The 21,422-nt window shown below is 39.2% G+C and overlaps 1 protein-coding gene across 2 annotated transcripts in view; it reads right to left on the bottom strand.

Annotated features, from left to right (window-relative positions):
• RNF111 (ring finger protein 111) overlaps positions 1-21,422 on the bottom strand; it is a 100,032-nt gene that overhangs the window by 13,684 nt on the left and 64,926 nt on the right. For both annotated transcript variants that reach the window (XM_004374782.2, XM_023729688.1), the window contains 3 exons: positions 20,256-20,450; positions 11,252-11,574; positions 7,303-7,561 (listed from right to left, as the gene is read on the bottom strand). In XM_004374782.2, coding sequence (XP_004374839.1) covers positions 7,303-7,561; positions 11,252-11,574; positions 20,256-20,450 — 777 coding nt within the window. The remainder of the gene's footprint in view (positions 1-7,302; positions 7,562-11,251; positions 11,575-20,255; positions 20,451-21,422) is intronic.

Here is a 21,422-nt window from a genome sequence, read left to right as displayed (position 1 = left end):
GCGCGCCTTCCTCTGTCCGCCTGACACCACCCGCGCGCCTTCCTCTGTCCGCCTGACACCACCCGCGCGCCTTCCTCTGTCCGCCTGACACCACCTGTGCGCCTTCCTGTCCCTCTCTAACACACATGCGCATAAATGAGTGTACGCGCGCACACACACTACTTACGGACAGTCCTGGGAGCATAAAATCCTGCAACTGTTTCTGGGTGTCTGAGAGATTAACTCAGATATGTGCTGACAAAATACCCTTCCCAAAAGGTTACCATAATTAATAATCTCAATAGTATATGACAGTGCCTGATTAGCTCCATACTATCACCAATTTTTTTTTTTTTACAAAAGGCCAATCTGAGAAAAATCATGCATTTATTGACCACTCATATATTTTCTTCTCAGAACTATCTATTCATATTCTTAGCCTACTGGGTTATTCACCTTGTTTTCATTAATTTGTAAGAATTCTCTGTTTATATTAGAACTTTTTCAGAGTAAGCTATAAACCTTTTTTCCAACTTTTAATTTTTTTTGCCATACACAAGTTTTTTTTGTGTGTAGTCAAATAAATTACTTACTTATAAATATATATAAATCTTATTTCTTTCATAATTTGTTGGTTATAGGAAGCTACAGACAGGAAAGGAACTTGCTAGCCTTCTGAGCAAGACTGGAATGAGTTTCTTTTGTTGCTGCTTCCTCTCTCCCGGCCCCAGGCCATTTTCTCCTGTGTTACATCAAGGAGATGAAGAGGGAGTGCTAGGACCCTGCCATAGAAATAAGCCCTTAATAAGACGATTTTCCCATTTCTTGAATTATCCATCGTCATCCCAAATTATTATGTTTCAAAGTAAAGGTCTGCTGACAGGGCCCTCTGTCTACTCAGAGATCTGCATGGGCTTAATGCGTGGAAAAAAAATACTTGTCTCCTCCTTGGATGTCAGTCCAAATTTCATTTTATTTTGGAAGATTATCTTGGTAGTCTGGGATGGTGCTCTGGCCATTCTCTAGTTGCACTGTGGAAGGATTTCCTTCAATTTTTAATTCTTTTGATCCATTCAGAAGGAGTGAAAGTCACGTAGCTATGAACTCAACTATATCTTCAAAGGAAGCCTTGTTAGGCTATATTTGAAGTAAGCTTTCAGTAAACTCAAGGTAAGTTGTGAGAAAATTTTAAACCACTTTTGTAAAAGTTATGTTTTTAAATCAGTGCTTTACTCTTCAAGAAGTCACAAAATCCAGTACTTCCAGGTCATAAAAAAGAAGTCACTATGTTTTAAACTGGTGGCTTTTCTAGGTTTCCTTCCAAGTTTTCTATTTTTATAATCATTTAGTATGTAAGATATTCACAAATATTAAAATTGTTTAAAGTTTTGTTTCAGAATGAATAAATTTATTTAACTCTTCAAGTCATCATTGTAATTCACTGTTTATCTAACAGGACTGCTGACCACTGCAGAAGGGTGCCATATTCTGCATCTCCATAGACCTTCTCCTTCTCTGTGTTTTTACCAACCAGTAAAAAAAAAGAAAATTGTTCTTGATCTTGTTTCCTAGAAGTTCAACGTGTCACCTGCAGATGCAATAATATGATTCGATTCCAAAAGCTGCTAAAATCTTAGTTTTACAGTGTATACCAATCACAGTACTTCATCATAAGTAGCCTTATTTATATATCTTGTCACTATATCTTATTAATAAGACAGAAAAACTTTTAAATGACAGCATTTCAAGTACAGTTGTTCTGTCACTTCTATGAGACCGTAAACTCCTCAAAGCAAGGATACAATTTCTTGCTGCATTACCACTGCTCATATGCATGTAAACGCAAACTAGTCACTGGGTCAGAGTTTCACAATTTCTAACCAACAAGAATTATTTCCATTTTAAATGTGAGAAAACTGAGTGCCAGAGAGATTACATAACTTGCCTACAGTCACGAAGCTAGTCACAGCTGGGAGGTCAACTCAGATCTATCTAAATGCAAAGCCAATGCTCCGTCTATTACACCACACTGTCTTCTCCAGTTAAATGCAGATAAAAAAGGGAGATGTTTCACACGTGTATCAAAGCATACTGGAGATGGTTTTAAAAAAAAAAGGAGAAGAGGGGAAAACTACGTATAAATAAAAATATCCTCCACTTAAGAAAAGGAGTCCAGAGCAGGGTTATGGGTCAAAATGTCTCTATACAGGGGAGTGTAAGTTTCCTACCTTCAGTCTCATATGCCCCCAATGAGGAGTACAAACTGGTATATCCCCATGGAGCGAAATTTAACAGTATTTATTTGAAAAGTTTATCCTTTGACCCAGCAATTTCACCCCCAGCAACTAATCTTGTAGATAGACTCCAACGATGATTTAAATGTCCATCATCAGAGAATGATTTATATACAATGAAGTATTATGAGGGTATAAAACACAATGAGCTAAACTTTTATATGCTAATATGGAAAAAATTCAAGATATATTGTATGTGTGTACAAAGATTTATAAAAGTTTTATAAAAACCTGTAAATAGCTGCTATCTCTGAGATACTAAGATGAGTAAGATGTGAGCAGAAGGGACTTTGACTTCTTGTTGTCATTGTTGTTGTTAGGTGCTGTCGAGTCGGTTCTGACTCATAGCAACCCTCTGCACAACAGAATGAAACACTGCCCGGTCCTGCGCCATCCTCACAATTGCTGCCATGCTTGAGCCAACTGTTGCAGCCATTGTGTCAATCGATCTCGTGGAGGGTCTTCCTCTTTTTCCCTGACCCTCTACTTTATCATGCATGATGTCCTTCTCCAGGGACTGGTCCCTCCTGATAACATGTCCGAAGTATGTAAAACATAGTCTCACCAACCTTGCTTCTAAGGAACATTCTGGTTGTACTTCTTCCAAGACAGATTTCTTCACTCTTTTGGCAGTCCATGGTGCATTCAATATTCTTCGCCAACACCACAATTCAAAGACATCAATTCTTCTTCGGTCTTCTTATTCATCGTCCAGCTTTCACATGCATATGAGGCGATTGAAAACACCATGGCTTGGGTCAGGTGCACCTTTGTCCTCAAGGTGACATCTTTGCTTTTCAACACTTTAAAGAGGTCTTTTGCAGCAGATTTGCCCAATGCAATGCGTCTTCTGATTTCTTGACTGTTGCTTCCATGAGAGTTGATTATGGATTCAAGTAAAATGAAATCCTTGACAACCTCAATCTTTTCTCTGTTTATCATGATGCTGCTTACTGGTCCAGTTGTGAGGATTTTTGTTTTCTTTATGTTGAGGTGCAATCCATACTGAAGGCTGTGATCTTTGATCTTTATCAATAAGTGCTTCAAGTCCTCTTCACTTGTAGCAAGCAAGGTGGTGTCATCTGCATAACGCAGGTTATTAATGAGTCTTCCTCCAATCCTGAGGCTCTGTTCCTCTTCATATACTCCAGCTTCTCAGATTATATGCTGCTCAGCATACAGACTGAATAGGTATGGTGAAAGGATACAACCCTGACACACATACATCCTGACTTTAAACCATGCAGTATCCCCTTGTTCTGTTCAAATGACTGCCTCTTGATCCATGTACAGATTCCTCATGAGCACAATTAAGTGTTCTGGAATTACCATTTTTTGCAATGTTATCCATAATTTGTTATGATCCACACAGTCGAATGGCTTTGCATAGTCAATAAAACACAGGTGAACATCTTTCCGGTATTCTCTGCTTTCAGGTAGGATCCATCTGACATCAGCTATGATATCCCTGGTTCCACGTCCTCTTCTAAATCTGGCTTGAATTTCTAGAAGTTCTGTCGATACACTGCTGCAGCCGCTTTTGAATGATCTTCAGCAAAATTTTGCTTCCATGTGATATTAATGATATTGTTCGATATTTCGCATTCAGATGGATCACCTTTCTTGGGAATAGGCGTAAATATGGATCTCTTCTAGTTGGTTGGCCAGGTAGCTGTCTTCCAAATTTCTTGGCATAGATGAGTGAGCACTTCCAGTGCTGCCTCCATTTGCAGAAACATCTCTATTGGTATTCCATCAATTCCTGGAGCCTTGTTTTTCGCCAATGCCTTCAGTGAAGTTTGGACTTCTTCCTTCAGTACCATCGATTGCTCATCATGTTACCTCCTGAAACAGATGAACGTCGACCAATTCTTTTTGGCATAGTGGCTCTGTGTATTCCTTCCATCTTCTTTTGATGCTTCCTGCATCATTTAATATTTTCCCTATAGAATCCTTCAGTATTGCAACTGGAGGCTTGAATTTGTTCTTCAGTTCTTTCAGCTTGAGAAATGCTGAGTGTGTTCTTCCCTTTTGGTCTTCTATCTCCAGGTCTTTGCACATGTCATCATAATACTCTGTCTTCTGGAGTCACCCTTTGAAATCTTCTGTTCAGCTCTTTTACTTCATCGTTTTTTCCTCTTGCTTTAGATATTCGACATTCAAGAGCAAGTTTCAGAGTCTCTTCTGACATTCATTTAGGTCTTCTCTTTCCCTCCTGTCTTTTTAATGATCTCTTGCGTTCTTCATGTATGATGTCCTTGATGTCATTCCACAACTCGTCTGGTCTTTCATCATTAGTGTTCAAAACGCATCAAATCTATTCTTGAGACGGTCTCTAAATTCAGGCGGGATATACTGAAGGTCATATTTTGGCTCTCACAGACTTGTCTTAATTTTCTTCGGTTTTAACTTGAACTTGCATATGAGTAACTGATGGTCTGATCCGCAGTCGGCCACTGGCCTTGTTCTGATGATACTGAGCTTTTCCATCATCTCTTTCCACAGACGTAGTCAATTTGATTCCTGTGTATTCCATCTGGCGAGGTCCATGTGTATCGTCACCGTTTATGTCAGTGAAAAAGGTATTTGCAACAAAGAAGTCGTTGGTCTTGCAAAATTCTATCATGCGACCTGTGGCATCGTTTCTATCACCAAGGCCATATTTTCCAACTACCGGTCTTTCTTCTTTGTTTCCAACTTTTGAATTCCAATCAGCAGTAATTATCAGTGCATCCTGATTGCATGTTTGATCAATTTCAGACTGCAGAAGTTGACTTATATGATTTTGCACCAGCATGAAATTTTTAGGATGTACAAGAATTACTTTTATAATTATTAAAAGAAAAAAAAAAAAAAAAGATTTAAATCTAACTTGAGGACATTAAGAAAGGAATGGACTCACAAACTACTTCAGTATATTATTTTTAAGGGGCGGGCAAGAAACTACACATTATGAGTTCCTAACAAAAGATGATCAATTAAAGATGAAAACTAACAAGTATTTCAAAACAGTCTATACATTATACCAGTGTTCAGACACAGAATTTTCCCACTTGTCAAGGTTTTGAAAAAACTACTCCTGTTACAAAACGTGTTTTCCAACTTACACTTAAAATTTTAAGTTATATTATTGAAAAGGTAAATGATATATCACAATGTTTTCACTGTCCAAATTCTATGATGCTTCTAGCTATGTCTACAGGATCCAGACTTACAGAATTACAGGAGTGGAAGAAGAAATCTAAGAAGATACATTATTAAAAGTTACACTTCACCTGTAGTCAGAATACAAGATAAATTTCTTAGAAACTTCCTCATTTAGTCCTAGAATTTTTTGTGTTTATTACTAAAGTATTTAATAAAGGTTTCCATTTGATTATTATATTATGTTTAACAAAGTAGTAAGTCCATGTTACACAGCATAAGGCTATTTAGCAGTACTTCTGCTACCTAATGGATGTAAATTTCTTTAGAAAAGCCATGCCTGGTTCTATTTTAATTGCCTGGACCAAACGACTATAATAACTTATTTCCAACTGGCAAAGCTTTCTGTCAAGAAATTCTCTCTTCTTCCACCAGACTGAGTCCAGCACAACTAGATGGTGCCTGGCTACCACCACCAACTACCCTGACAAGGATCACAATAGAGGGTCCTGGACAGAGATGGACATAAATGTAGAACAAAAACCTAACTCACAAAAAAAGACCAGACTTACTGGTCTGACAGAGACTGGAGAAACTCCAAAGCCCCTGGAAATCCTTTTAACTCAGTACTGAAGTCACTCCTGAGGTTCTGCCTTCAGCCAAAGATTAGACATGCCTATAAAACAATGAGACTAAATGGGCACATCAGCCCAGGGGCAAGGATGAGAAGGCAGGAGGGGACAGGAAGGCTGGAAATGAGGAACCTATGGTTGAAAAGGGGAGAGCGTTGACACGTCATGGGGTTCGCAACCAATGTCACAAAACAGTATGTGTGTTGTTTAATGAGAAACTAATTTGCTCTGTAAACCATCTAAAGCACAATAAAAAAAAAAATTCATTAAAGAAAAAAAAAATTCTCTCTTATGTCTCAGTTAAGTGTGATAATCCTTAGACAAAACTCACTTTACTATGCGTAAGTAACAACCATTAAACTTTCAAATTTCTTCAGTTACTCCTAAAGGATAAATCTAAATTCCTTCAAACCTCCTTTTATAGGAATCTAAACTGCTATGCAATGTACCTCAATTTCAGAGATATAAAAGTGTAAATGCTAAGATGTAAAACTGATAAAACGTAACACTTTTTGTTTTTCTAGCCCTTTAAGCAACATCTGCCCTTTTTATCTTAGGAAACTGATTGTTTTGGGGACATGGGGTAAAGAGCAGATGAAATGTGTCTTAGTTATCTAGTGCTGCTCTAATAGAAATACCACAAGTAGACGGCTTTAACAAAGAGAAATTTATTCTCTCACAGTCTAGGAGGCCAGGAGTCCAAATTCAGGGTGCCAGCTCCCGGGGAAGGCTCTTTCTGTCGGCTCTGGGGGAACATCATTGTCATCAATCTTCCCTGGGTGAGGAGTTACTCGGCACAGGGACCTGGGTCCAAAGGCCGCGCTATTCTCCTGGCTCTTGTTTCTTAGTGGTATGAGGTCCCCTGTCTGCTTGCATCTCTCCTTTATATCTCAAAAGAGACTGACTTAAGACAAAACCTAATCTTGTAGATTGAGTCCTGCCTCATTAACATAACTGCCTCTAAGCCTGCCTCATTAAGATCATAGAGGTAAGATTAAAAACACACAGGAAAATTACATCAGATGACAAAATGATGGACAATCACATAATACTGGGAATCATGGCCTAGCCAAACTGACACACATTTTGGGGGGACACAACTCAATCCATGACAAAATGGGAAAAATACACCCCACTCTTAAGCCAAATACTAAAAACTTATGAATTAGGATTAATGAAAGGTTACTTCATGTAGGAATGTGCAGTTTCATTTATATGCCTCTAGGTTCTCTGCCTGTTAAACTTATACTTACAAGGAGGTGGCATATAATGTCGACATGATGAGAGCGAGGCTTGTGGAGGGGGCTGGGGCTGGGGCTGCGCAACCATGCTCGATCCATAGCTGTCTATTGATAATGGTTGACTCGGGGCGGCGGCAGCAGCCTGATGGCTAAAGATTGCAGCTCGGGAAGAAGAAACAGGGCAGCAGGGGTCAAACGCAGATGCTCCGTGAAAACCACTGCTTCCATGACTTCTGATACCACTGCTGCTCAGGTCCACTGGCAACGCCTGCTGTAGAAAGAGGAGCTATGTTTACCTTTCTCAAGTGTGGTCAAAACATGATCTCATGTTGCGTTATAAAAGTACTCTAATGTAACCTAGAAAAACAGAATCTTTGATTTAAAAACTGAAAATGGTAAAATTCTTAGCGTTTGACTATCTACTGAGCACCAAGAAAATACTTGTATGTATCTCAGATTGAGAAAATTATAGTGGTTTTATACTTAAAATTTAAACTCAATTTTTAAAAATCAAGAATAAGATGATACCACAAGAAGAGCAAAATTTTAATTAATATATTACTTTAAGGTCTATTTCTCTTAAATCATCTAGATCTTACAAAAGAAAATTTAAAATTGTATGTGCATATTCTTTTACCCCAAAATTTTGATTTGTAATTTAGGACTCCATTATATATATAATCACACACTGAGAACATTAAGGATCTCAGAAAAACTGGTCTGTCCCAAGTTTCTAAACTGTATACAGCAAGCATTCAATTAAAACGCTTCGTAGCGCAAACAAGTCTACATTATCCAAGATAACAAAGGGTGTAAGATAATTCAAGGGACAGGCTAAATCATGACCTAGTTTTGCTTTAAAACATTTTCACTTTAAAAAAAAAAAAATTAAACCACTGATTACTTTTATGAGGAATATGATTTTAGGAAAGGCCCATTTACTAAACAGTCTAGGCTCTATCTCTACTCATCAGTAGTTTTGGTTATTTTTTTTCCCAAGAGCAATGTGAAAAGTTCTAAGTGAAATAGTTTTATCTTCTATTCCATAGCAGACTACAGAAACAGAACTGCTTCCTTGTCTTCTTGAGTAATTTAAGTATAAGCCCACTGGTCTAGTATTCAGTATAGCTGTGCTTTTCAAAATGTGATTAAAGACAAAGATTTGATGACATCTACAGAAGCACATGCAGGCATTATTCGCACTGAAAGCTGAGGGCAAGAAGATGGAGAAAGCTGGAATAATGAACCCATCTGCCAGAGCCCCAGGTCACAGCAGTCTTTGTGCTTTTCCTGGGCTCAGGGGATAATATAAACAGAAGGATCACTGGATGCTAGAAGTCAAGAAGGATGACAGTACAGCAGCAGAGGCTTAGTGAGGGGGAAGGAAGAGCTCCTTTCTCCTGTATTACAGCTTACCATCAATTCAGTAAACGTCTAAACTCTTATTCTGAGTTGGTAAATACAATGTATGCCCTCAATTCAGGTAAATAGAGTTTAGGAATATTACTGTAAGGCTGTGAATTTATATTTATGGACAGTTCTTTTCCTGCTATTTAGGCTAAAAATTGGCGAACGGACTAGAGTTATCAACATCCTATAAAGTAAGCAAGTTTCCTTCTCTCTTCTTTTCCGATCAATGATGAAGAACACTCCTAGAGAGCACGTAAAGTAGGGTCAAAGGCCTCCCAGAAGGAAGCAAGGGTCAAGTGAAAAGTAAAGAGTAAAAAGAAAAGGAAGAAAACAGTGCGGACTACATATATGAGAACCCTCTTCTTCACAATCCCAACAATTCTTTCAATTCCTATTCTAGAAGGAAAAAAAAGAAGCAACGGCAAGATTGAGACGGAGAATGCTATCAGTCTACACAGATCAGAAATGATGCCTAATACTAATTGCAGATACTCTTTTAACCTCTAAGGAACAATCAGGGCTACAGAGTCAAGTGACCACCGCAACCTCTCTGTGGGCCTAATCCTCCGCAATCTTTCTTTGCCTATCCACAATCTGGTGCTCAGTCATCATAAGACATCTACACAGTCCCAAAGCTTCAGATCAGTTATTTTCTTTTCCCATTCCACAACTTTCTGCCATGCCCAAACAGGTCTCAAATGGAGACTATATGAGGTTATCTCATGAGCATGAGGCTAATTTCAGAGTCCTCCAAATGTCTATGTGAGTAGCAAACTGTTCGCGTCTTCTCCTTCTTACCCATTACCACCACTGAATGCCTGGGATGCTGCTGACTGCCCCGAAGTTTTGTCTGTAGTTCAACTACCTCGATTTAAGGTAGGTGAATAGCTTACACCTGTCTGACACTGACAGCACTGCAGAAGAGACTCTACACGTACGCAGTTAACGAAGGCTGAAAGAAATGCTGCACACACAACTGTGCTGCACTACTGTACTAGTTCAGCAACAACACAACAGCCCTCGCACGGAAAGCCCACACTACTTTCTGGCAGCTCGTGAAGGAACGTGGGAGAAGCAGGCAGACCCACTTCCTCACCATTTTCTTACTGTACTTACAAGTCCCCTTTATTCAGCCCACATTTTTAGTAAAAGGAACTTTTATTTTTAAGCAGTCCTTTCATTCAGTCCACTGAAAAGTTCTTCCTGATGCTTCCCCATTCCCCAGCAATAGACCAGGTCCAGACAACCAGAAGATTTTAAAGCTGAGAACTGTTACCAGAACTAAAATGATATGTAAAGTCTTATCTTTAATAGTATTTTCTTATTAAATCCTCTCAAATTTTCTCTCGATACCAGCTACTTTTTTAAGGGACTACCCCTTCTTCTTAGTTATTTTTAACGTGTCAAGCCTAGAGGAGACACCCATCAAAATTTTAAAAAGAAAAAAAAAAGAAAGGACGAAGCAGGTACTTTAGAGGAGGTCCGGAGATACAGAAACACAGTTGCTCTGTGTTTTCTTTCTGGTTTTAAAGTTTTCCTAGTATATTATATGTCGAAGCTACAATTTCTTCCTGATATTACCTTTTGTGGTTTTTAAAGCATGCAGTACGCAGGTTTATATCAATTATACACAGAAATGACACAGAGAAAGTTAAAACAGCGTATTACAGCCAATTTCATTTACTTCATATGAACACCAACACTAATATTACTGCATATCTCAAGCTAATAATAATAATATAATAGTTATAATAATATTATAACAACTAATATAAACTACCTTACTTTAGAGTCCCTGGGTGGTACAAACAGTTGACGTGTTTGGCTGCTAAACAAAAGGTTGGTGGTGGTTTGAGTCCACCCAGAGGTGCCTCAAAAGAAAGGCCTGGTGACTTACTTCCAAAAAAAGCAACCACTGAAAACCCGATGGAGCACAGTTCTACTGACACACGTGGGATCGTCATGAGTCAGAATCAATGGCAACTGGTTTGGTTTTTTTTACTTAATTTTTGCGGACATTTCAGTTCTCTGTTTGGTAGGCAAAGAAATTCTTTGATGCCAAATTAAAAACCTCATCCGCTCCTTAGAAACTATGACACAGGTTTTGCAGCTGAGAAAGCTGTCTATTTCTAGCTGAGGAGAGGTAACACAGCACTCTAAAGGGTAGAAAGGAAAAAACTGGGAGAATTTTCTAATTTCTCATGATGAGGCTGACATTATGGCTTCATCACTATGTTTGAAATAAAATCCCAAAGATCAGACTGACCTGTATTTGACTAAAAATATCAAAAACCACTCTAAAATAAAAACTGTAGTTTTCTGCTTAAGGAGCACTTCTGATTTTCCAGCTCTCTGATCCCCTCAACTAGCTGCAACTGAGACCATCTGAAAATCCTAGGAAATTTTTTTTTAAAAATCACAGAAGACCACTAAACTAGGCTATTATCACATGAGCAGTCAGAATATGATTTATAAAATATGTAAAACTTATCATTCCTTTTTTTCCCCTGAAACCACTACAATTAAAAAAAGCCCATTAAGTTCCACACACCTGGTCATGGTAGCTGCTACCAGAACTACTATTTGCTCCACAAGGTGCTTGCACTTGTGGAGGTCTGTCCACAAGGCAAGCAGGGTCGCTGAAGGAAGGAGAAACCGGGACAGCTGGGTGAGCAGGATGGTGGTGGTGGTGGTGGTGGGGCTGAAAGTGGTGGCCGTGCTGCTGAAAGCAGCTGGTGTGTGGATGTGCTAGTGCATGGTGGCTCTGGGAGGGTCCTCCACACGGCGAGTGCTGGGGACAGCAGGAAGGCAGCCGCGGCATCGCAGGGGGGCCAGTTTCCGCTACCGCGCTCGACACGCTTCTCCTTGAGTCATCTGAGAGCAGGAAAAAAGGCACAGAACAATTTATCAAATATCACTGTACAAAAACAGGTGCTATGGGGAAATAAGTAAATAAACAGTTAAGAAAGATTTAAGAAATTCAAATCTCTGTAAATAAAATTGGTTCTCAGTGCCACATTCTCAGCATACAGTGTAATTCTGGACACTGGTCTTTACCGGGATTATCCTGAAAGTCAAAGTTCTTCAAGAAGCTCATATTTACCACAATGTAGATATGGTAACGACAAATAACTAGTCATAGGTCACAGCAAATGATTAGTTACCTGATCTTTTCCTAGGTCGTAACAAATGAGTAGTTACCAGTAAAACTGTGTTAAAAAAATTCTAAAATAACATGTGAGTCCTTCCATTATATGATACAAAGCAAAGGGTCTTATCCTGAGTTCCATTTACCTCCAATACCATAAATTATTCCTACATAATGCAGTCTGTTATGTAACTCTTAAAATCTCACCTTCTTAAGGCATAACCACTCAAACTCAGAACCTATCTGGCTAGGTCTCACTAGCCTCCGACATCTTTTCCTTTCCTCTGGCCTCTAAAGTTAGAACCAATGGAATATAAGAAATGATAAGACTCTGATATTTGGGGGGAAAAAGTGTGATTTATAATAATCTAATGACTCAGTGTCACCTGGTGGGAAAAGCATGGACTAAGAAGGACCTGGGTTCTAAATACGGAGCCTTAGCAGTGCTAACCTTAGTAATTTAACCTCTTCCTTACCTAGAAAACGGGTGTAATCATTGCCTTGGGTGTCATTTTTAGAAAAGATAACATCCGAGTCCTGATTATGCTCTCTGCCACATGCCCGGAGTTATTTTCAAGACATGTCCTTCCCTGCATCAAGAACTGGAGAAGTATCCCCAAAAGGGTCTATCTACTCCAGTGTTTGAAACTCATTTAAGAAGCAGAGCCTTTTCCTCAAATGATTACATGAAAACTATGCAAACAGGTAAAAATAGAGACTTCTAGTTAAATTGTAAGAGTGGAGACAGCTCAGGGCTCTGTCCTTGACACCCTCACAGTAGCACCTAGGGTACCCCCTCAGAAACCTTAGGATTCTGGAGCACCCCTTTTCTGGTCTGTTTCTAGAGCAGGCAACACCAGGTATGTATCTTGCTTCTATTTGGTTCACGATATCTAGCTAATCTCTTCTGGGCCAATGTACAGTCAAGAATCTTCTGGTTACTTAGAAGTAATATAAAATCCAACCCAAACTGGCTTAAACAATAAAGTGAATTTAAAAGCTCACACAAATGCATATGAGTGGGGATGCTTCAGGCTATGGTTGATAGGGTTCCAGCAAATTTCCCTGTAACTCACTTGACTCTGCCCTTCCATACATGTTCTACCATCCCACTGCTAAATTTCTGCGTAAGGTCTGTGATCTAAATCCTGCTACGTAGTATCTCTACTGTAAATCTTCCCTTATCTGTGTTTTCCAAGTTCCTAGTTCAGCCTATGTGGGCTAATCTCCCGAATCCTTTCGTAGGGGTTCTTAACCAGGGGAACTAGAATTCCGGAGTCTGTGAACTTGGATAGAAAAAAATTACAAATTTTCACTAACCTCTAGTTGAAATTTATCATTCACTAAAATTAGAAATGAAATTGACAATAAAACAACAGTAAGAACTTAAATGCTCATATTTTCTCCCTTCACCCCAACAGATTTTCTGCTCACCTCTGGAGATTAGTACTACCTTGTCAGCCTCAGTTCAGAGGTTAAATGTTGCAAGTAATTTGTAACAAAAAAACATAGTGAGGGGAATACTTACTCTTTAAACTGCTAAATTACTACAGATTCAAAGTTAGTTCTCTACCTACATCACTTTCATTAACTCGTGTTCCAAATGTGTTGGATAATCTGGGCGGGGACAGGGTTACAGCTGTCCTACAGACATGGCAGGGCACAGCAGGGACCGCCAAGCTCCACCGCCTAACTCTGCTACGCTGAACCCAACGTTCAGTAACCACTACCCACAGCTGTACCGTCTGTAGCACTTACCCATTATTAGAGTAGCTTTACCTCCTGTCACATCTGCAGGGTTTTCTTTCAGCTCTCATGTTGTACACAGGAATGTCATTTATTGTGTTAGTTCAGAAAAAAGGGTGAAAACATCTGGGACACAAAACCCATTTAATGGGTGTTTCAAATGACCTTCACAGTTCCTTCTACCTCTGAAGGCTTCTACTATTATACATCAAGTTATATGAAGATTATGTGTGATTCAGGAGATGGGCTTGTAACCAGAGCAAGTTATCTGTGGACTGCTAGCGACGTGGCCGAAGTGAGAGAGATGACACTCCCTTGTCCAGAAAGAACATGCCTCCTTGTCTCTGAATGCCGTCTGTTAGAAAATCAGACTAACAGAAGAGGAAGCATAACCAGTACAACCTATTTAAAGCTAAGCACGTAATTAAGGAGTCAGATTATTAACAGTGTGCCTTCAAAAAGAAGACTGTCTTTGTAGCTCTGCTTCCTCAGGTATCACCTTTGCTTGCAATTAAATAATTTCATTTCCTACAGTCCCAAAGCTCTCTCTTTGTTGGTCAGACAAACTAACGTCCCAAAGAAAAAACAATCTTACAAGATGATTCCTCATTCCATCTAGGTCAGCAGTGATCAACTGCCTCTCTTTAAAAAGCTACTAATCCAAGAAAACTACCATAAATTAAAAGACACAAAGATATTCGATTAACTAAATAAAATGCTCTCCTTTTTATTAAAATTTAGCCCAGAGAGGGACCACTAAGAATAGGATAGTCACAAAACTGCACCAGGAGAAATTAATGCCATGGCCCAGTGACATGAAGCTGGTTCAAGTGCTACCACTGTAAATACCAGGACGATTACGGAGATCGTTCGGTTGTGCATGGGGTTGCCACGAGTCGGAACTGACTGGACGGCACCTAACAACAGCAGCAAACATAATGGCATGGCATAGTAAAGGACCTACAAAAGGCAACAGAAAAAATACAGTGGTGAAAATTAAAGTCCTGGCCTTTAAAATAACTTGGTATTGTCTGGCTTTGTTGTTTTACTCCTAGCAACTAGAAGCGTGCCCACAAAATGTAGGTGGCTCTGTAAGCGCTTGCTAAATTTAAGTTAACCTCGTACGGGAGTAAGGCATGCAGGCGTCTACACGTTTTTTCACTTTGTGGCTAGGTGCCAGGAAGAGAAAGATTTCATCTTTGGCCCTCAAGGAACTCATCACCAAGCATGGAGACAATTTAGAATATGAATCAAGCAGAACGACAGAAGTACTACTGGGTTCCACTACCGCATAAAGTGATGCTGCCCCAGGGAACCACTGGCAGTGTCTGGAGACATTTTTGGTTGTCACAGCTGGAAAAGAGGGGGTGCTACTACCATTTAGTGGGTAGAGGACAGGGATGTTGCTACATATCCTGCAAGGCACAGGATAGCCCCCTACAACAAACAACAAATTATCTAGCCTGAAAATTCACTAGTGCTGAAGTTGAGAAATCCTCGCATGGAAGAAGAGTACAGGCTTCAAGCCAGACTGCCTAGGTTTAAATTCTGGCTACAGCAGTATACAACCTTGGGCAAGTCACTTTCTCTCTAAAATGAGAAGAGTTAACAGAACCCGCCTCACAGATAACTACAAAAACCAGAGTAAATACAAAGCACTGACCTGTATTACAAGGTCAAGAAACGTTGGCTATGATTCTGCACTAGAATGCAAGCTCTGTTAGGGCAGAGAACTTAGCTGTTTTGTTCCCAGTGCCCAGAATAGCACCTGACACACAGCGGGCAATTAATAAATCAATGAAAAAGTTGAATATACAAGATATGATGTATGCAAAGATCAAGGAGCACACGGAGAGGTCATGCATATGATGAGTTGTTTGCGCCATCGGTCCAGGGGAGATGTTGCATATGAAGATTTAAAACAAGCAAAGTGATCAAGACACAGAATGGAGAGTCATCAGCATAGTGGTAAAACCCAATGCCGTCAAGTCAATTCTGACCCAGAGAACTGCCTCATAGGCCTTCCAAGGCTGTTAATCTTTACGGAAGCAAACTGCCACATCTTTCTCCCGTGGAGCACCTGGTGGGTTCAAACTGCCAACCTTGTGGTTAGCAGCTGAGTACTTTAACCACTGCACCACTAGGGCAGTGGTAGTAGCTAAAAACACCTGCAGATATAAGATGGGCTGGTGAGAATAGAGCCCTGGGAAGAAATCAAGCTGTGAAAATTGTTGGCAGATTTTTTTTCATATCATGTTTGTTCATTTTGAAAGGAGCCAGAAACAAGGGAAAAGTTTAGGGTGAAGAAGATTCACTGAAGCACACACAGACAGCACAACTGCAGATACGCACGCACTAAGGGACTGGAAACAGTGGAGATGCTTGAAGACACAGGGAAGATACTGTTAAAATAAGGTCAAAGATATGAGAAGAGGTGAGAGATGAAGCATAGACAGACTGGAAGGGACTGGAAAGGACAGGAAGGAGTTAGGAAGAATTAGGAGAGAAGGACAGGTGTGGATATATACGTTTTTATGGAGAGGTTGGAAGCTAAGGGAGCTCATGCTTAAGAACCTTTATTTATTTATTTCCCTTTGAGAGATGGAAGACTTGAGGAAAAGCAGAGAGCTTTGGGATAGCCATGGAAGGGAATAAAAGGGAGCTAAGAGAGAGAGATAATGTACAGAGATATATACTTACTACCAAAGCCCAAGAATAGATACCATAAATTCATGGAGGCACCAATCTGCTTAGTTATGATTTTTACCAGCACAATTTATGAATATGGATAAGAGCAGAGAAGCTGGATGGCTTGAGTGATTCAAGGTTGGAAATATGCAAGAAGGTACAAAGTAAGGATGGATGTGGGAAAAACAGCTGAACTGATGTTGTATAGGGTCTAGGAAGGAAGTGAAGCCAACAGAACTGAATGCCTGTAATGTAGTCTGACAACTTGTACACACTTCTATCACGTTATACAGGGGAACAATTTGGGTTGGAACAAGGTTCTCCTGGGTCTAGAGAAATATACCATGAGCAAATCTATCCCAAAGGTGGTCATCAGTGTAACTAAGAGTAATATCAAAAGAGGGCCGTTAAGGACTGTAATAAAGGTGCAATTAAATTTGATTTGGAGTGAACAAGGGTCTTATCAAAAAATAATAATTAAAAAAAAAGCTTTGTGATGATCTCAAAATATGTTACATAAAATCTGGTAAGGGTAAGGCTACATAACTCTATGGGCCAGACTATGTGGGGCTGGTTTGTCCCTAATATGTGAGCCAAGATGGAAAGTACTTGATTAAAAATAAAAATTATTGAAGAAAATCTCTAAGCATGATATGTAATAAGACACTCTTAGAAATGTTTATTCCAACTTGCTGTGGAGAGAAATAAAGTATGTGAAAATTAGTGACTCAATTTTCAGCGAAATCGCTTAAGAAGGTTTGAAAACTATAGCAACACTTCAGAGCCTACTCTCCAATCTTCACCTAGACAGCAGCTAAAAAAAATGTGAATGGGATCATACAGACAGGTGGCAAAGAGAGAAATGCACTCCTTATTAGATCTCGCAACATCTATAGAACATCAAACGTTGAATTTGAGGTTTAATTTTTTGTAGTTTTTATGCCCTCATATAAAAATAAAAGGACTGAGCAGTAAGGCTACTGATGAGAAAGTGTTTTTGGGTTATTCACTGGAGTGTTCGCAGAAGCGAGACTGGAAATCACCTGAGCATCCATCAATGAGGGCCTGATTAAACACAGTTCATCCACGCGATGAAATACTATTTCTCTGATTTCCTTATACTATTTCTCATTTTATAGCAATTTCTCATTCTGTGATACTGAATACTATTTTTCATTCTGTCTTTACAGAATGAGAAAACTATGTATCAAAATGAAAGACATCTAAGCTATACTGTTAAGTCAAAAAAAAAAGTGAGGTACAAAACAGCATGTATAGGACACTATATTTTGGGTACCAAAGGGAGGAAAATAAAAATATGTAAAAATGGGACAGACTGTTGCACTAACGGCCCCCAATGAATCCTGTGTTCTGGTACGCATGCCCTCATGGGACCCTCTTTCACACTGACTCTGGGCCTGGCTTCGTGACTTGCTCTGGCTTATCTGACATAAACTCAACATAAGCAGAGGCTTGATAAGCTCTTGTACACTGGGGCTGGCCCTCTTGGGACACTGCTGCCAGCTTGTGAGGAAGCTCAGCCTAGCCTTCTTGAGGAGACAGGGGCTCAGCTGCCTGCACTGTCCCAGTCAAACTCAGCACTCAGTCGACCCTTCAACTCAGCACAGCTGCATGCGTGCCCAGGTGTAACCAGCAGAGGTACCACTCAGCCAACACAGAGAATTGTTTGAGAAATAATGAATTTAAGACATTAGGTTTTAGAATGGTTTGTTCTGCAGCAATACTAACTGATATTTATGAATATTTGCATAAATACTGAAACTAAAGCAAAAAAAAAACAACAAAAAAGGGTTACCTTATGGGTGGGAGGAATGGGATGGGCCGGGAACAGAGGTGAGAACGAGACTTCTCAGTGGACACCCTTTTATGCCATTATGATTTTTAAAACATGGAAATAGATTACTTACTCAAAAAAAAATTTTTTTTAATTTTAAAAAAAAAAAGAAAAGAGGAAGAGAAGGGTAGGCTCTGATGTGGCTTCCAGAGAGCTCCCTCCCATTGTTCTGGCATCATCTTCTAGGGCCCTTAGGGAGGCCCGCAGATAGGTTACCTGAAGCAGATCCTAAGTACCGGATGCAGAGCTTATTACCTTTTTCCCTTCCACTGGAAGGTACAGGAAACAAAAGAGTAACTATATGAGTCCATATTTTTTATTACAAAAGCAACATAAGAAGCAATAGTTATTAAATTCTGTGAATTATCTTTGCCAGAAAAAATTACTGACCCACCTTCTTTTCCTTACTTTTTAAAAATTTCTTCTTAAAATCATATATCAAGAAATAAATGTGGACAAGATAAATGATACCTATTACGTTTTGTTTGTGTGTGATGGGGCGTGGGATACAGGGTGGGAGACACGTAAACACCTGCAGACTCTAACACAGCGACAGAAGAGAGTTAGGAAAGAGAGAACTGCAGTGAGAAACCAACTAGCTTAAGTGAGACAAAATCTAGCTCCTAAGGAGATTATTTCTGGATCTCTGTTTCTGCCACCTGTGTTGATAGTAGTCTCCACAAAGCCACCAAAAATGCAGAGTATAGAAAACTGTACAGACTAAGAATGAAAAAGGTTAGAACAGGGCTACATTCTGAAAGCTGACAGTACTTCTCACTTAAGCTCTTCAAGAAGGTTATTACTGCTCCAGAAAAGCAATCTTCAAGTTAAGGAACTAGAACTGTCACACCAAAGGCATCACTGCTTGATGGTTCTTCTCTATTCTTTCTCAGCTATCAGTCACTACAAATTTAAATAATCTAACCTGAAACTCTACTGTACAGAGGCCAGAATCACACAAACATCTGTGCGAAGGCCAGTGATAACCTTTTAATAAATCACTGACGGTTCATATTGCACAGAACACTGGGTTAGAATCAGTTTATCACATGAAAGAGACTTTGGTGATCAACAAGGCAATAAAGAAGAATCAAAGTTAATGCCATTATACACAAGAAGTTCAAGTACCTGAGAAGGGAAACATCTTAAGTAATGTATACAATATTTTAAAACAGGCTTATAAAACTTAGATGTACTAGAATGAGTAAGGTCAACCAAAGTCAGGGAACAATCCTTCTGTCATGTTCAGACTTTTCTGACTTATTAAATAGGCCTCAATATTCAGTACGAATTAAAAAAGAATAGAAAACAGGTCAATTTAATAAAGGAGCAAAATAAATATGATTCCATTAAGAAAAAAATCAGCTTTGAGAAGAAACTGAAAGTTGTCTTCAACTAGTTGACAAAGTATCTGGAAGAGCGAACAGTATCCTATTTCCACTAAAACCCAAATCAAAGAAATAGGCCTGGATTGTAGCAGGGTTTAAGATGTAAAGGAAGAGTTTTTCCCCATGAGGAAGGCCTACCATTGGGTAAAACTCTATGCAACTTAAATAAATCTGTGTCTGTTTATCACAGAAGGTAGATGTCCTTCTGCCTGTGGTGTAGAAGACTACACTAGGTGGCTTTAAAAATATCTTCCAGTTAAACACTGTGACCAAGGAAAAACAAAAGAAGGCATTATACATTCAAAGCAGTTCAACTCGATTTTGACCATTCACCAATTTTTCCTTTTTCATTTAACAGGTTTAAATTGCCATTTAATTCATTTTTTTCCTACCTATTACAATCTATTCTGCACACCACTGCCAGATTACAACCAGCTACCATCGAGTCGATTCTGACTTGTACCATTTAACTCTTGACCTAAAAACAGTTTTAGTTTTTAAAACTCCAATCCCTCATAGCTGAGCTGTAATACTTTGGTCACGCACAGCACAGAATGAAACATGAAATCACAGTCTAATTCCAGTAAGACCACGCAGTTCGCATATGAAATTTATTCTAAGAATATGCTCTTGCTAATGTCTCTAAAATCTTCAACTTAAAACATCCAGAACACTTCTCCTAACAAAGGTAATGACAAAAAGTGGCCCACTCCCTTGTTTTTTCACATACCTCCTATAGAAGTACCAGTGGTAGTATTGCTTGTAATAGGAGCTGAAGTCTCTGACACTGTGGAAGGCTGGCTACTGGTGACAGCTGAAGCAGTATCAGAGGTCTGCTCAGAGGTAGATGGATTTGAATTGTTCATGGAAGCGCTTGTAGTTTGTGATTCCATTCTAGAAGAAGTGGTTGGTACTACAGTAGGCTCTGCAAAATACAAAACATTTACTTACCAATTCAAAAGCAAATTAGGTAAGAGGTTGTATTTTAATCCAAGCTGACATTTTATAATAATTATTAGAATAAGCGAACTTAAAAATATAAAAATCTCTAAAAATATACAGTAAAGAAAGGTTTTGTAAAGCTAAGTTGCAACACCAAACTGAAACGTTACTAAAATATGGTTACCGCATTAAAAAAAAACTCAACACATAAATGCATATTCCAGTAACTTGAGTGATTTACACAATTTTTTGGGTAACTATTATATAAGTTTTCTGATCACAAAGAAAAGAGTAAAAGGAAGTCAAGGTCCCTCTGCTACACCCAGACACATTTTCACAGGCTGTTAGAACAGTGTGACAAATGGCACTTCTCCGGCACAGTACGGATTGTAGAGTCAGAGTGCCCGGACAACAGTCCTGGTTTCACCACTGATAGCATGGCCATGGATAAGGTACTGAACCACTCTCCATATCCTCATCTGTAAAACTGGAAAGTAACAGAACCTTCTTCATAGAACACTTGTTAAGATGAACTGAGACCATGCATATAAAGCACTTTGTACACTTTACACATACTAATCACTTAATAAATACTAACCATGATTTTTAATATCTGCCCCCAATCTCTTCTCTTTCCATGTCATAATTTTTGTAAACAATAACATTCATTAGAGCTTTCTAATAAAAACTAAATTTTGTGTAGCAGAAAGTAAAAGAAATTTCAGGCAGACTTCAACTTATGACTGAGCTATATTTCAGACACCTGTCTATGAATGGCTGTTTAGAATTGAGAGCACTGGGAATAAATCTGTCCAAAGCACAGTCCCAACAATTAGAAAGAAGGAACTCTCTCAGTGTGAGACCGAATGAGAGGATGGACTATTCTATACAATGCAGTGTGGGAGGCTGATGTCTGAGGGACGACAGTGCCTGCTGATCTATATGGGACACTGGA

The sequence above is a fragment of the Trichechus manatus genome, unplaced genomic scaffold, assembly GCF_000243295.1.
Source record: "Trichechus manatus latirostris isolate Lorelei unplaced genomic scaffold, TriManLat1.0 scaffold00030, whole genome shotgun sequence".
Taxonomy (NCBI): domain Eukaryota; kingdom Metazoa; phylum Chordata; class Mammalia; order Sirenia; family Trichechidae; genus Trichechus; species Trichechus manatus.
This window is presented reverse-complemented; position numbering and strand designations above follow the sequence as displayed.